Here is a 17,613-nt window from a genome sequence, read left to right on the forward strand (position 1 = left end):
TATGACAGTACCATCATCTCCTTTGACCTCCCACTATCCGACTGTCCTCTTTCAGACGTGGCCAATTCCTTGAACCACATGTAGTGTGTTTGCTGTGTAAGTGGCTGGTACCCACCTTAGGTTTGAGGTTGATATACTTGTCTTGAAAATTTGCACAGGGTAATTTGTTCCTACACAACTTTTTATTAGAAAAAAGACATTTACTTACAAACCAAATGCAATATAAATAAACCACACTCTACATAATTTAAAGACCTAGTATCATTCTTCAAATTTATTTTTGAGAAAATAACTGAAATACAGTGAACATAATATTACATCTATAACATAAAAAAGTGTAAAATTTAAAGCCTCTTATTTTACAAAGTTTTGAACCTGATTTGTTCCCATGCTGCATTGGTTTAAATTGAAACACAATCACCTAAAAAAGCAGTAGTATTGTTTTTCATGTCATATTACAATTTTGAAAGCAATTGAATCCCTTTATTAGAATATTATAGTTTTATTGTAAAATCACTCTTTCTGGAGAATTAGCTTGATCATGTCTGGGTAAAATATTAACCAACTTCAAGATTTAAGGAAAATAATTACATTTTATGAAATCAGTTTGGTTCCGGGAATATAGAATTGTCTCCTTTTTCACTTTGACATGTTACTCCTGGTAATAAAAGAAGAACAACATCAAAACATTGAAACAACAAATAACTTCTGAGAGCTTTCTATTCCTAATAAATCAAGAAACAATCCTATCTCTTTAAAAGCAATACAATTAGCAGTTTATTGTAATGTGACATAGGAGTGTGAGGTCTTACGTTCATTAAATGGTCTGACATAATAAACAAATCTGGAAATATATATGTGAATTATTACTTCTAGTGAAAGTGCAATCAAATTGAATGTCATTTCATTCCACTAGCACTACTGACTAGAATGAATCACACCTCTGTTTATGATGCACTACCATTACCTGCATAATACCTTGTAGTATTTTTCCTATATAAATTACAGCATGTAATCCAGATTGTTACCATTGATACTGTTACTCAATTGCTCTCCAAGCAATGGCTGCAATGCTTTGAGTGTGGAAGCTCCATATTGTCAAGGGTAGAGGTTGGATCTTATTTTGTATCCAATGGAATGGCTATATAGAAATGCAATTCAGGAGGCACAGCTTATCAAAATCCCACGCCTCAAGTAAATTAGGGGACATTGAATGGAAATGCAGATGACGATTACAAAGCAATGCTCCTAATATCAACACATATTTTGTAATTCTCTTCAGGGCATAGTTAGCTTTAAAATAAAAAAATTGCTGACTCCCTATAGTAAAGTTTACTTTTTCTTCCTCTCCCCTTGGCTTCCAGAAGCCAACTCTTTAAAGGAGAATTAAATGTTCCTCACTTTTTAAAATGAAAAATTGCAATGATTCTCGTCAGCCAGGAGCTGAACATTGATGTCTGGCAGTCCAAACCCCACCCACCTGGTGCTCCCATCATGTCCTACACTGAACATGGGAGGATCTGAAAAAAAATATTTTAATTAGCTGTTCACACTTTAAAGTACAAGACCAACTTGGTGTAACTTCAGTTGTCATGATAGGGCTGTGAGGAAATGGCCCCCACAGCTTTTCATTTGTTGCTTCCTTAAATGTTATTTCATGAGATAAATACCTACAAGGAAATATAGATATGATTTCCTATCAGAATACAATCAAATCATGATCAAGTTAATTGAGACTCAAGTTAATTGAGTGCTTGTAATATCAGCCCTGTCAAAGATTAATCCTTGACAGTAGAGTGCTATTTTCTTAAGATTTAGTTAATTCAAAAGAGAGATAATGTAAGACAAAGTAAAGAAGTCTCCACCCCAGTAGGCCAAAATCAATTAAAAATTCAGTGGATTCCCACTGCCAGATTAACAAACTCAATGAAACATCTCTATTGAAATAGATTTCTCTAAAGTACTGAGGTGTATTGTTCAATAGAACATTGTATGTTCAATAGAAGCAAAGTAAGAAATAACACATCATGCAAAAAATAAGCAGCTGGCAACTCTGCAGCCACCTCCTAATAGATGAATGCACTGTCAAAACAAAACTAACATTTTAAATAGAAAGAAATTAAATTCCGCTCACAATGTTACAGGTGGCTTGTTAAGATGGTATGAAAGAGCCCAGTGAAGCTGCTGTCCCTCTAAAAGTAATAGACGTGAATTTTCAAGCCTAGTTTTACACAAGGTTGCCTTTTTGGAAGAAATAATTGCTATAAAATATCTGCACAGTGTTGATCATCAGATTATATTGAAAATTAAATATAATGTACTTTTATATGCATAAATGTTGTTGTGCATTAGTGCTGGAATATTTTTCAACTTTTGTGGCATTTTTACTCACCTGTAAGTTTGACTAAATTCCCATTTGATAAAAGATACTCTTCCTTCTACACTGTCCAAACAAAATGTCTCCAAATTATGTCCTAAACTAGCAAGTTTATTTCTGGCTACATCATTGCTATTTCTCTTTTCTGCATCTACCATCACTGTGACTTCACCCCATGAGATTGCTGAAGGGTTATTCTCAGGATCATTGCTCATTGGGAAGTGGATATTGCAGAAATATATTTCATATAAGATCGACTGAGTCAGCAGAGAGGAGATTTTAACACATTTTGCTTTATTAGTTCCAATTTGAGGCTAAGATTTCAGCTGAAAAGTTAGTTTGATAACCCACAGTGCCACCTCAGTTGTATTAGAAGTGTGGGCTCAAAGCAAGTATCCATGCAATTGAAAGATGAAACACAATATGAGTCCATATAAAATTCCTGCAAGTTAGTCACAGCAAGTTAGTTTCACTTATTAAGGACATACATTAATAACATGCAACTACATGCAGTTTCAGTTCAGATATGTTAGTCACCCAAAGTTTTAGATAGTTGTAGAATGAGGCAAACCACATTTATATAAAAAAAAGACAATTTCCTTACTTTGCATGGAGTTCTTTCTGAAAGAAGAACATTAATTAAGTGAATATTTCACGTTCATAGTAAACAACAAGCTGACCATGTTTACTGTGTAAGCAATATTGTCAACAGTTCAAAATTATACTTTAATTATTCTACATGTTCTATTCCAAGAAACAGGGTACACAAATTGATCAGTTACTGACACCATATATTTTGTATTGTAAATATCAAAAGTGCTAAGAGAAAAACAAGCTTTCATGTTTTATTAAATATTGTCTTTTACGATATAACAATGAAATTGAGGTTTGTGCTGCTTTTCATATGGCAACATTTAAATTAAATATCAAAGAATCTGCAAAATTTGCAATAGATTAGGATCTTCAAAGCTCCCATTTAGTACTTGGTTGAAAATGCTAAGTAGAATATTCACTAGCTATATAATAAAAACATTGATACTGCCTCAATAGGAAAGAAATGTTTAATGAGTATTAATGCTGCTAATGTTACATGAAACTCTAGAACTGTTGAAGGCTCACTGGACCTGAAATGCTGACTTGCCTTTCTCTCCACAGATGCTGCCATACCTGCTGAGTTTCTCCAGTAATTTCTGTTTCAGTTAGTGCAACTTTTATAAGCCTATGATAACAAATTGCGCCATTGATATTGTTTCTTCTTTGTTTACAAACCTAATCGGCACTTAGAATCAAGAACATAGAGCAATAGAGCACAGGAACAGTCCTTTGGCCAATCATGTCTATACCAACTATTGTGCCAGTCTGAACTAATCCCATCTGCCTCCATATGCCTCTATTCCCTCTCTGTTCATGGGTCTGTCTAAATGTCTCTTAAATGTTGCTATTGTATCTGCTTCTACTACCTCCCCTGGCAGTGTGTTATAGGCACCCACTGCCCTCTTGTGTAAAACAAAATCTTGCTTCGCAAATCTCCTTTAAACTTGCCCCATCTCAACTTAAAACTATTCCCAGTAGTATTTGATATTTCCATCCTGGGAAAAAGGATCTGACTATCCATCCTATCTGTGTTTCTCATAATTTGATACACTTCTAACACGTCACCCCCACAGCTTCTGATGCTCTAGTAGAAACAATCCAAGTTTGTCCAACTTCTCTTTATAGCATATACAGTCCACACAAGGCAACATCCTGATAAACCTCTTTTGCACCCTTTCCAAAGCCTTCCAATCCTTCCTGCAGGTTGGTGACTGGAACTACATAAAATACTCCAAATGTTGCCTAACTAAAAGTTTTATACAGCTGCAACATGACTTTCCAACTTTATACTCAATGCCCCAATGAAGGCAAGCATGCCATGTGCCTTCTTTACCACCTTATCAACTTGTGTTCCCTCTTTCAGGGAGCTATGCACCCGCTTCCCAAGATCCCTGTTTCTGTCAATGCTCCTCCAAAGGGTCCTGCCATTTACTGTATACATTCATCTTGTATTTGATGACCCAAAATGCATCATCTCACACGTCCAGATTAAACTTCATCTGCCATTTTTCTCCCGCTGATTCTCCCGAGAAAAATGATTTTTCTCCCGCTGTATTCTTTAATGATCTTCCTCACTAACTACAACTCCACTAATGTCCATGTTATCTACAAACGTACTAATTAGACTATCTACATTTTCATTCAATTTTTTATTCATTTGTAGGAAGAGGGCGTCGCTGTCTGGCTAGCATTTATTGCCTGTCCCTAGGTACCCTTGAGAAGGTGGTGGTGAGCTGTTGTGTGTCTGTCCAAATGTCTCTTAAATGTTGCTATCGTATCTGCTTCTGCCACCTCCCCTGGTAGTATGTTATAGGCACCCACCACCCTCTGTGTAAAACAAAAACCTACCGCACACATCTCCTTTAAACTTTCCCCATTTCATTTTTCACCTGTGCTCCCTAATATTTGATATTTCCACCCTGGGAAAAAAGATTCCAACTATCCACCCTATCCATGCTTTCTTATTATGCAAAAAGATGAGTAACAACATTCATGATCCCACTTCAAACTTTATCTTCACTCCCTTCCCTGAGGTAGTAAGACTGCTGCTTATCTGCTCATCAGATGAAACTGCCAACAAAAAGTTAGGATCCAATGGTCTATATCTTAGCCTTTTGTAACTGATCCATTACCCACTTTACCTCCACACTGGAGCTGCTGGGAGAGGAGTGGCAATTAGTGAAAGGGCTGAGCATGTTGCTTTTTGCAGGAGAAGGCTCAATTGTGGCCTACTGTTACTTCCCTCAGTCCTCAAAAGGTCTTTTTTTGGCTTTGCAATCTCTCATTCTTTAGAGTGATTTCCTTATCATATGATGTTGCCTATCTGTGACAAGCTCCAAACTGGTGGTAGAGCTCCTGCAGAAAGATCTGCAGCTGAATGACTATTGCTTCAAAATTGAGACATGCTGTAACATTAGGTCTAGGTATGGGAATTAAAACCCCATAGCATTGACAACAGATGAAGAGTATATCATCTCTGCATCTCTTGCTATTGTAGAAGGACACAGCTGCTTGCTATTTAAAGATCTAGCATTGTAGAAGGCTCGCCAGACGCATACTAAATCTTTTTTTTTTGCTTCCAAGAGGTCAGATGGGATGCATTAAATCAGCTACTAAACAGCAACAGTTAATGGACTATTCCAACAAGTCAATTTAAAACAAGAGATGGGTTGATGGATTGGTATTGCAATCACAATCTTTAAATGTATTTACTGATTGTTCTTTCAACAGCCTGAGTTTGTTTTCATACATAATAAGCAAAGTCCTAGGCCACGTTACACTCCCAAATGGGAACTGAATAAATCCAGTTTAGAAGTGGCAGGCTTGTCCCATTTTAATCAAGGCTAATGGGATTTTACTTTGGTTCCTGAAGGGCTTATGCCCGAAACGTCGATTCTCCTTCTCCTTGGATGCTGCCTGACCTGCTGCGCTTTTCCAGCAACACATTTTTAAGCTCTGATCTCCAGCATCTGCAGTCCTCACTTTCACCTAATGGGATTTTACCCTTTATTAGGGATGGCATTGAACATTACATTGAGCAAACTATGCTTCACTATACAGGGCATTGTTGAGAACACATCTTGAATACTGACTGCAATTTTGGACTTCTTATTTGAAGGTAGAATTGATTATGGTTCTCAGGAGGTTTATAAGATTGATATCTCAAATGAGTGGGTTGCTTCGTGATGATAAGTTAGCCAGGCTAGATTTATTTTGACTGGAATTTAGAAGAATGAGGAGTGACTTGATTAAAGTGTATAAGAAATTGTCGGGTCTTGACAAGGTGGCTGTGGAAACAATGCTATCTTTTGGAGGGCAAATCCAGTACTGGGGACACGAGGACTCATTCTTTTAGGATACAGATGAGGAAATTTATAGTCCTCTTGGAAGGTTGTGTCAATTTGCAAACTTCAGAAGATGGTGGAAGAGGGCTGATTGAATATGGGACAGGTAGAGAAGATATTGGGAGCAGATGTGAATGTGGAATTCAGAACATAAATAGGTCAGCCATGATGTCATTGAATGGCAGAATAGGTTTTTCTTTTTTGACTTCAGGGTGATAAGTCTGTGGAATTTTCTATCACAGAATGTTGTGAAGGTCAAATCACTGAATGTATTTATTAAATAAATAAATAAAGATAAATTTCTAGAGGTTAAATGTATTGAGGGGTAAGAGGTGAAAATGGCAGTATGGACTCAAGATGGTGTTGAATGGTGGAGTAGACTCAATGGGCTGAATGGACTGCACCTATTTTCACATCCTGACAAAAACTGCAAGTTGTGGTTGGAATGCAAACAGCTGACTGTTCATTAAAATTATGTTACTCTGGGGCAGTAAATTGGAAATGGAGGGAATGTGCCCAATGCTAATGTGGTGTGCTTGAGGTTGAATACTAGAACAGGGAATGCCCAAGGATTCCTGATGAGGCCTAGAGAAGCATTCCTGCTTCTCCTCGAACACAAAAAAAAACCTGAAGCAAAAGTAATCCCCCTGCATCTCATTTCAGGTCATTGCTTCATTCTTGACAGCTCTGACCTGTCAGGGTAGTTATTGCTGCTTTTCCACTCAGTCATGAAGCTAAAATTGCTGGCCTTGCCCCATTTACAAAGTATAATTTATTTATTTAAAGAATAGTCCACTAATTTGAAGCAGTGCCTCTACTTCAAAGTGTTATTTATTTTTCATTCATGGAACTTGAATGTCACCAACAATGCCAGTATCTCTTGCCCATCTCGAAGCCCTAAAGAGTTCTGAGGCATTGCTGTGGTGCTGGAGTCACATGTAGGCCAAACTTGGTAAGGATGGCAGATTTCTTTCACCATTAGTAAACCAAATGGGCTTTTACAACTTTCAATAGTAGTTCTTATGGTTAACTAACTTTATTTAAATTCCACCAGTTATAATGCTGGATTTTGGAGACATGCCCTCTGAACATGAAGGAGGGTCACTGGACTCAAAACATGAACTCTCTCCACTGATGCTGCCAGACCTGCTGAGTGTCTCCAGCAATTTCTGAATTTGTTCCCCCAGACTGACGTGTCTATCACATTCTCTACTTTTGGAGCACATTGAGTTGAAATCTCAATGGGAAATTCGCAAATCTTAAATTTAGCAAAACCTCTTAGACAGTTCTTACAGCAGTGAAAATAAAAACAAATTAGCTTCAAATATAATTTTAAATAATTTTGAATATTTAACTACAAAAGTAGTCTGTTTGTTGAACATGTAAAATTATTCATTTCAGATCACTGAGAAGATTTAAATTTTTTTTTTTGGAAATTTGCAGCCCATTGTAATTCTGCCTTTCAAAGAAGACTAGCCTTTTCCAGAAACATTAAAGACATTTTAGAATCACATTTGGTTTACTAATGGTGAAAGAAATCTGCCATCCTTACCAAGTTTGGCCTACATGTGACTCCAGCACCACAGCAATGCCTCAGAACTCTTTAGGGCTTCGAGATGGGCAAGAGATACTGGCATTGTTGGTGACATTCAAGTTCCATGAATGAAAAATAAATAACACTTTAATCCAATGGCAGCATTACAGGAAATTTAAGTACAATAGCTTAATGTTCTTCTATCCAAATAGTTGACAGTAGAATACCAAACAAATACACTTAGTGAACTACAGCAAAATACTACAAATGTCGGAAATCTTATTTGAAGGTAGAAATCAAAAATCAGAAAAATATATTAAATGCATACTTGTCATTATCATCAATATGTTTTTATATCCTCTATTTCATTTTTTCTTCTGCTAAAAATTAAATCAACGAGCAATGCAATAATCAAAAACAAAATCACAACGTATGGCTATTCCCACGCATCAGGAATAACTCATGCTATGTATCTTTAATGGCAGGAATGTGTAGCTTATGTGAGGATTTACTGTAACAACAACATATGCCAGTTGCTGAATGCCATACACTAGAGTGGATTATTTTCCTTCTGACAGTGTGGAGTAGTCCCATGCCTTTACCTACTATCATGATGGCATACTCTAGTGTAGGCAGTGGCTCAAAACAGCAAATAATTCCCACTTATGTTAAAAAAAAAACTAGAATGTTCATAATATGAGAATTTGCTCCTATTGTATCTGTTTCCAAAACAGGTAACAACTAAATGGACCTCACGCTAAGCTTTAAACACCAGAAGGCCCTATAATTAGCAAGCAATAAAATAGAAAAGTGTCAACGCTAAATAGCAGTCCACTTACCTCTGCCTTGAAGTTTGATAGGTTTACTCATGTACAATGGTTTGAATACTGGCTGCACAAAGTCAGCACTGACAGAATAGTCCATCAGGGCTTTGAAAAGAATTCCAGGAATTGTTAACTTACCTCACACTTGCCCTGAATATTATTTTAAATGCTGCTATATGTCAACTTTTGTATCTTGATGATTCTGTCTTAAGCTTTTGGTTGACTTTTTAGCTATTGTAAGTATAATTTAGAAAACAAATATTCAGTGAGAGGTTCTCTTGTTTTGGGTCACTTGAAAAGCACAGAAAATAAAAGAAGGAAGTGAGACAGATCAGATGATCAGCAGCAATCATTAAAAGCCAAGGCACATCATTCCTACCTTGCAGAAAAATTGTCTTGACAAACTCCATTTCTCTAGGGAGATAATTAATTAATAAATAACACAGAGAATCTGACCTTCAGCTAATTTCAAGCCCGACCAGAAAACTGCTCATGCCCCTGAGGTTCAAAACAGCTCAACTTAAAAGTAAATTTACTTCTACTCATTTACAAGTTCAAATATCCTGGCGAGAATTTTAGTCTCCGAAATCTACATTAGAAGGCATCATTTGAAGCTGAGGAATGGATGAATAGTGCATGATTACTGGCAAATATTACCAATATATAACCGTCATGACACCCCTTGCTTTCATTGTTTATTTTTCATGGCACAGATATAAGCTATTCATTGCTGTGGTTCTGTTCGCCGAGCTGGAAGTTTTTGTTGCAAACGTTTCATCCCCTGTCTAGGTGATATCCTCAGTGCTTGGGAGCCTCCTGCGAAGCGCTTCTGTGGTGTTTCCTCCGGCATTTATAGTGGCCTGTCCCTGCCGCTTCCGGTTGTCAGTTTCAGCTGTCCGCTGTAGTGGCCGGTATATTGGGTCCAGGTCGATGTGTTTGTTGATGGAGTTTGTGGATGAGTGCCATGCTTCTAGGAATTCCCTGGCTGTTCTTTGTTTGGCTTGCCCTATAATGGTAGTGTTGTCCCAGTCGAATTCATGTTGCTTGTCGTCTGCGTGTGTGGCTACTAGGGATAGCTGGTCGTGTCGTTTCGTGGCTAGTTGATGTTCGTGGATGCGGATCGTTAGCTGTCTTCCTGTTTGTCCTATATAGTGTTTTGTGCAGTCCTTGCATGGGATTTTGTACACTACATTAGTTTTACTCATGCTGGGGATGAAACGTTTGCAACAAAAACTTCCAGCTCGGCGAACAGAACCACAGCAACGAGCACCCGAGCTACAAATCTTCTCACAAACTTTGAATAAGCTAGTCATACAAGAGGATAACTATTTATTGCTGCACCTTGATTTCTCCAATGGCTGCCAACAAAAATCAAATTCAAATCTGACAAGAGTGACAATTTGGCAAAAGGTGGAAAATCAAATTCTGCACAGTAAGAACAAACTGACAAACTGCAGCAAGGGTGTGGAATATTTGTATTTTGCCAAGTACAATGAATCATTGAGTCAGAGTTGTATAGCATGGGAACAGACCCTTCAGTCCAACTCATTCATGCAACCAAATTTCCGTTTGCCAGCATTTGACACATATCCCTCTAAACCCTTCCTTTTCATATACCCATCCAGATGCTTTTTAAATGTTGTAACTGTACCAGCCTCCACCACTTCCTCTGGCAGCTCATTCCATACACGCACCATCCCCTGTGCGAAAAAGTTGCCCTTAGGTCCCTTTCATTGCCTGTCCTTAGTTGCCCTTGAGAAGGTGGTGATGCACTGTTTTCTGCAACAGCTGCAGTCCATGTGCTGCAGGTAGACCCATAATGCTATTAGGGCCGGAGGTTCCAGGATTTTGACCCATTGACGTGAAGGAACAGTGTTATATTTCAAAGTCAGGATGGTTAGTGGCTTGGAGGGAAACTTACAAGTCGTAGTATTCTCATGTATCTGCAGCCCTTGTACTTCCAGATGATGCTTGTCTGGAAAATGCCATCTGAGGAGCTTTGGTGAATTTCTGCAGTGCATCTTTTAACTAGGTATTGAGCATCAGTGGTGAATAGATTGAATGTTTGTGGATGTGGAATCAGTCAAGAGGGCTGCTTTGACATGGATGGTGTCAAGCCTGTTGAGCATTGTTAAAGTGGTACTCATCAGTGGTAAAGGCAGCGTTTGGCACACTTGCCTTCATTGGTCAGAACATGATGTAGGAGTTGGGACATCAAGTTGCGGCAACTTTCAGAATACAGTGTACGATTCTGGCTACCCTTCAATTGGGTGGATGCTGTTAAACTTGAGAGTGTGCAGATTTACAAGGATGTTGCCAGGACTGGAGGATTTGAGTTTTAGGGAGAGGCTGAATAGGCTGGGGCTTTTTTCTCTCTGAAAGAGGGGCATGGGTGAATAGCCAAGATCTTTTTCCTAGGATGACATAGATTTAAAGTAAGAGGGGAAAGATTTAAAAAGGACCTGAGGGGTTGGTTTTTTTTCACAGAGGGTGGTGCTTGTACGGAACAAGTTGCCAGAGGAAGTGGTAGATGCTGGTACAATTACAATATTAAAATGCATCTGGATGGGTATATGAATATGAAGGGCTGGGAGGGATATGGGCCAAACGCTGGCAAATGGGATTAGGTCAGATCTGATGCAGACAGGTTGGACTGAAGAGACTGTTTCCGAGATGTATGACTCTAAGTGAACAGTATTCCATCATATTCCTGTCCTGTGCCTTACAGATGGTGGACAGACTTTGGAGGATCAGGAGCTGAGCTACTCATTACAGTATTCCTAGCCTCTAACTTGGTCTTAGAGCCTGGTGCATTTCTATGGTTAGTCCTGTTCAGGTTCTGGTGAATGGTAATCCAGGGATTTTGAGAGTGGGGATTCTTGATGGTAACATAATTGAATGTCAAGGGACCGTGGTTAGATGGTCTCCTATTGGAGATAGTCACTGCCTGGCATTTATGTGGCATGAATGTTATTTTCCATTTTTCAGGTCTTGCTGCATTGGAACATCGACTGCTTCACTACCTGAGGAGTTACAAATGGGGCTGAACATTGTGCAGTCAGCAACAAACATTCCTACTTCTGATTTTATGATGGATGGAAGATCATTGATGAAGCAGCTGGAGATGGTGGGGCAAAAGTGAGGACTGCAGATGCTGGAGATCAGAGTCTAGATTAAACTGGAGATAGTTGGGCATATGACATTATCGTGAGGATCTCCTGCAGAGATATCCTGGTGCTGAGATGACAGACTTCCAACAACCACGACTATTATCCTATGTACTAGATAGGATGAATCCAACTCATGGAGAGCGTTTGCCCCCTGATACCCATTGATTTCAGATTCGCTAGGGTTCCTTGGTGCCACACTCAGTCAAGTGAGGCCCTGATGTCAAAGTCTTTCACTCTCACCTCACCTCTTTTGTCCATGTTTGAACCAAGGCTGTAATTAGATCAGGGGTTGAACCCAAACTCAATGTCAGTGAGAAGGTTTTTGCTGAGTAGGTGCTGCTTGATAGCACGGTTGATGACAGCTTCCATCACTTTACTAATGACAGTAGTTAGACACTAATGGGGCAGTAATTGGCTGGGTTGGATTTGTCCTGATTTTTGTGTACAGGACATATTGGGCAATTTTCCACTTGACTGAATGGAATCCAATGTTGTAGCTGCAGTGGTACAGCTTGGCCAAAAGTGTGAAAAGTTCTGAAACACAAATCTTCAGTACTGTTGCCTATCACCTTTGCAGAATTCAGTGCCTCCAACTATTTTGTAATGTCATATGCAATGAATCAAATTGACTGACAACTGTCATCCATGATGTTGGGGGGCCTCAAAAGGAGGCTAAGATGGATCATTCATTCAGCACTCCTGGCTGAAGATTGTTATGAAACTTTCTGCTTCTTCTTTTGTAATGATGTGCTAGGGTCTCCCATTACTGAGGATGGGTATATTTGTGTAGCCTCTTCCTCCAGTGGGTTGTTCATTGTCTATCACCATTCATGGCCAAAAGTGGCAGGACTGCAGAATTTAGATCTGACCCATTTGTGTGGGATTCTTGGCTCTGTCTATCACTGCTTTAACAGGAGAAAGTGACGCTGGACATCAGAGTCAAAACGTGTGGCGCTAGAAAAGCACACCAAGTCAGGCAGCATCCGAGGAGCAGGAGAATCGGCGTTTTGGGCATAAACCCTCCATCAGGAATGAGAAACACCTATGTTGTCCTTTTATTGGTTTCACCAGATTAACACCTCATAGAATAATTTTAGGTCGGCATTGTGCTACTCCTGTCATGACTTCCTGAACTGTAAGTTGAACCAGGACCATGAAGTTACGGGTTATACTGGAGTAACCAGGGTTGATTCATTATTATTAAGAAAGTGTTAGAGTAGGGTATATGCTGAACCATGAGGCCACAGATTACATCGGCATGAGCAATTGTGTACAGTTAGTGTAGATCAGTGTACAAATTAACATAATTGAACATAGATCAATTAACTATAACAATCAGTCAAGGTTTTTTGTACTGGAAATGTATTTTAAATTCATTTTTAGTGAGGAAGATATAGAGACATACAGCACAGAAACTGCCTGACTCGTCCATGCACAAGAAGTTTCCCCAAACTAAATGCCCATATCCCCCATGTACCAATTCATGTACCTGTCAAAATGCCTTTCAAATGTTGTAACCGTACCTTCACCAACCACTTCTTCTGGCAGTTCATTCCATGTATGAAAAACCCTGTGTGAAACAATTGCTCTTCAGGTCCCTTTTAAATGTTTTCCCTCCACCTTAAACCCTATGTGCACTTGTTTTGAACTCCCCTACCCGAAGGAAAAGATCTTTGCTATTTATCTTATCTATACCCCACATGATTTTATAAACCTCTATAACAGACCTGGGCATTTTACGGCCCGTGGGCTATATCCGGCCCTTTGGTCGTTCCTGTCCGGCCCACATGAGGTCAATCTTAAATTAGAACATAAATGAAAAAGTATTTATGCCATGCACGCAATACAACTGTATTGCTTTTGTTTTGAAAAGGATTTTTTTAAATTTATGTATTGAAGCACATACACCTGTATGTGTGTGTGTGTGTGAACAGCTAAAAGTGATGCTTGCTGGCTAGCCCTCAAAATGTCAGCTCACGCAAAGACAAGTTATGTCATATCATACAAAATCACCAGAAACAGTAAACATTTTTCTGATGAAGAGTTTATTAAGGAGTGCTTGTTGGACTCTGCAGAACTAATATGCCCGGAGAAAAAGGAGGCGTTTGAGAATGTGCCCCTCTCCTGATGCACTGTAACGAGAAGGATTGGGGACATCGCGAGAAATCTGGAGCTTCAGCTGCAGCACAGAGCGGTCAACTTTGACTTTTTTTCTTAGCTTTGGATGAGCGCTGAGACATACATGACACAGCCCAGCTACTCATCTTGGTAGGTGGGATAACTACGGACTTTAAAATCACGGAGGAGCTGGCAGCCAATGAAAGGAACAACAACTGGTAGTGATTTGTTCACGGAGGTAAATGCATGTTTGGACACGTTGGGACTAAAATGGGACAAGCTAGCGGGTGTGACAACGGATGGTTGTCCAAATCTAAAAGTTGGAAAAAATGTTGGATTCTTAAAGAGAATGCAGAATAAAGTGACAGAAATGGACCCTGAACAGAGATTGGTATTTTTGCATTGTATTATACATCAGGAAGTGTTGTGTAAGTCAGTGTTAAAAAGTAACCATGTGGTTGATGTTGTAACTTAAATAGTTAACTTCATCAGGGCAAGAGCTTTGAATCACAGGCAGTTTGTTACACTTTTGGAGGAAAATGAGACTGAACATCGTGACATAGGCTACCACACAGCTGTCAGGTGGCTCAGCCTGGGCAAAATGCTGAAAAGTGTATGGGACCTGAGAGAAGAGATTCAAGATTTCTGTGTGAAGAAAGGGAATGGCATTCCACAGCTTTCAGATGCAGACTGGATTGCAGACCTTGGTTTTGTTGTTGATGTGACTGCACTTATGAATGAACTAAATGTGAAACTGCAGTGCAAGGGCTTTTTTGTGCATGAAATGTACAACTTGGTGAAGGCTTTGATGAGAAAGTTCTCTCAAGCCAAATGGAGGACTACAGTCTCACCCACTTGCTAACACCAAAGGAAGCCTCACCTCCAGCTGATCACCTCCACAGGTACTCATCTATGTTAGAAGCACTGCATGGTGAATTTTCAAGGCGATTTCAAGACTTTAAAATGGTTGAGAATGAAATGCACATGATTTTTTTCCCTATTTACATGCAATGTGGAGAATGCACTAGTGATGTTCAGCTTGAACTCATTGACCTGCAGTCTGACACAGTTCTGGCAGAGTACTTTAGGTCAGTTTCACTGCTTGATTTTTACTCTTCCCTCAAAGAGGAGAACATTCCACACATGAGGAGACATGCTCAGAAGATTGTAGTCCTCTTTGGATCTACCTATATATGCAAACAGACATTCTCAGTAATGAAGTTCAACAAATCCAAATACAGATCCTCTACCACTGATGATCACCTCTCAGCTGTCCTTCATATATCCACCTCAGACATTCAACCAGCTGCAAGGTTTGTAGCTCAGGTTGAGGTTTAGGGTGTAGGTTTGCTCGCTGAGCTGTAGGTTTGATATCCAGAAGTTTCATTACCTGGCTAGGTAACATCATCATTGGCGACCTCCAAGTGAAGTAAAGCTGTTGTCTCCTGCTTTCTATTTATATGGTTGTCCTGGATGGGGTTCCTGGGGTTTGTGGTGATGTCATTTCCTGTTCATTTTCTGAGGGGTTGATAGATGGTATCTAGATCTGTGTACTTGTTTATGGTGTTGTGGTTGGAGTGCCAGGCCTCTGTGGGCGGCACGGTGGCACATTGGCACTCTCACAGCGCCAGAGACCCGGGTTCAATTCCCGCCTCAGGCGACTCACATTTATCCAAATTAAAAACTCCATCTGACAGTCAATGGCCATTGGCCCTTTTGTAATTTTAGAAAACCTTTCTCACTGAGAAAGGAGCTTTGAAAAATTATGTGCTAGTTTTAACACATGCTCCTTATTTTATTCAAACGCAGACAACCATAATCAGCAGGTAGCATAAATAATAAGAATTTATTGTACAGAAGCAAGCTGTTCAGCACGTGATCTATGCCAGCATTATAGTTCCACAGAAGCCTAAAATATAAGTAAATATTATCACAGAATCTGCTGCTCATGTTGCCAATACTCTGGGAAACTGCTTTATAATTGAAAATGACCTGTTCTGTTACAACTTGTTACAATCTTGGAAACCACCCATGTAACGAAACTAATCCTTGAAGTGCTGCCAAGCAGTTTTTATTTACAGAAAGCCATGCTTTGATAACACAGGACAATTAAGGTCCAACCCAAGCCCCAGGAAACACACTGCGTGTTTTTCAAACGTGGAAAAGGCCTCTATTTATGAGCAGAAAATGGCCTGATCTTTCAGGATCAAAAAGAGAATGGTAGAGGCAAGGGTCCTAATATTTAAAACAAATTAAGCAAACAAGCTTTTATTTGAAAAATAAATCTATAAAGAGTGGGGGAGGGGTAAAAACAATCCATTTGTCAAACTGGGTCACTGAGATTCCTTTTTGAGGAACTGAGGCAATACGTGGCAGAGCTCCATGGGCTCCAGTGGTTATTACTGTGACCTCACAGCACCAGGGAGCCAGGTTCGATTCCAGCCTTGAGTGAGTGTCTGTGTGGAGTTTGCACATTCTCCCCGTGTCTGCGTAGGTTTCGGCCGGATGCTCCGGTTTCCTCTCACAGTCCAAAGATGTGCAGGTTAGGGGGTTGGCCATGATACATTGTCTGTAGTGATAGGGATGTGTAGGATAAGCAGATTAGCCAGGATAAAGGAGCAGTCATGGGGGATAGGATAGGGAGTTGAGTCTGGGTGGGATATTCTTCAGAGGATCAATGCAGACCCAACGGACCAAATAGCCTCTTTCCATACTGCAAGGATTTAATGATTCTAACAGCCACACAGGAGTTGATCATATGGGAAGTAGTGCACAATGCTGGGCTCCTGCAAACACAATATGAAAATGCTCAATAAACTTAGCAAATCAAGTTGAGGGTATTAGGCCATGACCATTTATTACTACAGAATATAAATTGTTTACATTTCACTATTTAAAAAGGGAGGTAGACAAAAGATGGGGAATTATAGACCTATTAGCTAAATGTCTGTAGTGGGGAAGATACTTAAGTCTATTATCAAAGGAAGAAATAGCCAGGCATCTTGAAAGAAATTGTCCAGTTGGACAGATGCATCATGGGTTCATGAAGGGCAGGTCATGTTTGACAAATCTTTTGGAATTCTATGAAGACATTTCAAGTAAGGTGGACAATGGGGATCCAGTAGATGTGGTGTACCTAGATTTCCAAAAGGCCTTTGACAAGGTGCCACACAAGAGGCTGGTGCATAAGATAAGGATGCATAGTGTTATGGGTAGTGTATTAGCGTGGATAGAGGATTGGTTGACTGACAGGAAGCAAAGAGTGGGGATAAATGAATGCTATTTTGGCTGGCAATCAGTGATTAGTGGTGTGCCTCAGAGATCGGTATTGGGACTGCAACTTTTTACAATTTATACGGACAACTTGGAGTTGGGGACCATGTGTATAGTGTCAAAGTTTGCAGATGACATTAAGATGAGTGACAGAGCAAAGTGTGCAGAGGACTGTGAAACTTTGCAGAGGAACAGATACATTGAGTGGGTGGGCAAAGGTCCAGCAGATGGAATACAATGTTAATAAATGTGAAATCATCCATTTTGATAGGAGTAACAGTAAAAAAGATTATTACTTGAATGGTAAAATAAATTGCAGCATGCTGCCATGCAGAGGGACCTGGGTGTCCTTGTGCATGGATCACAGAAGGTTTGTCTG

General features: G+C 39.6%; 1 protein-coding gene across 1 annotated transcript in view; it reads right to left on the reverse strand.

The window, feature by feature from the left end:
- Positions 1-254: 254 nt before the first annotated feature.
- The window catches only part of LOC122563232 (uncharacterized), a 128,975-nt gene continuing 111,616 nt past the window's right edge, over positions 255-17,613 (reverse strand). The window contains exons 13-14 of the mRNA XM_087973393.1: positions 2,982-2,998; positions 255-658 (exon numbers count right to left, since the gene is read on the reverse strand). Coding sequence (XP_087829519.1) covers positions 640-658; positions 2,982-2,998 — 36 coding nt within the window. The 3' untranslated portion in view covers positions 255-639. The remainder of the gene's footprint in view (positions 659-2,981; positions 2,999-17,613) is intronic.

This window comes from Chiloscyllium plagiosum, unplaced genomic scaffold, assembly GCF_037043375.1.
Source record: "Chiloscyllium plagiosum isolate Xiang-an unplaced genomic scaffold, Cpla_swu_hap1 HiC_scaffold_26, whole genome shotgun sequence".
Taxonomy (NCBI): domain Eukaryota; kingdom Metazoa; phylum Chordata; class Chondrichthyes; order Orectolobiformes; family Hemiscylliidae; genus Chiloscyllium; species Chiloscyllium plagiosum.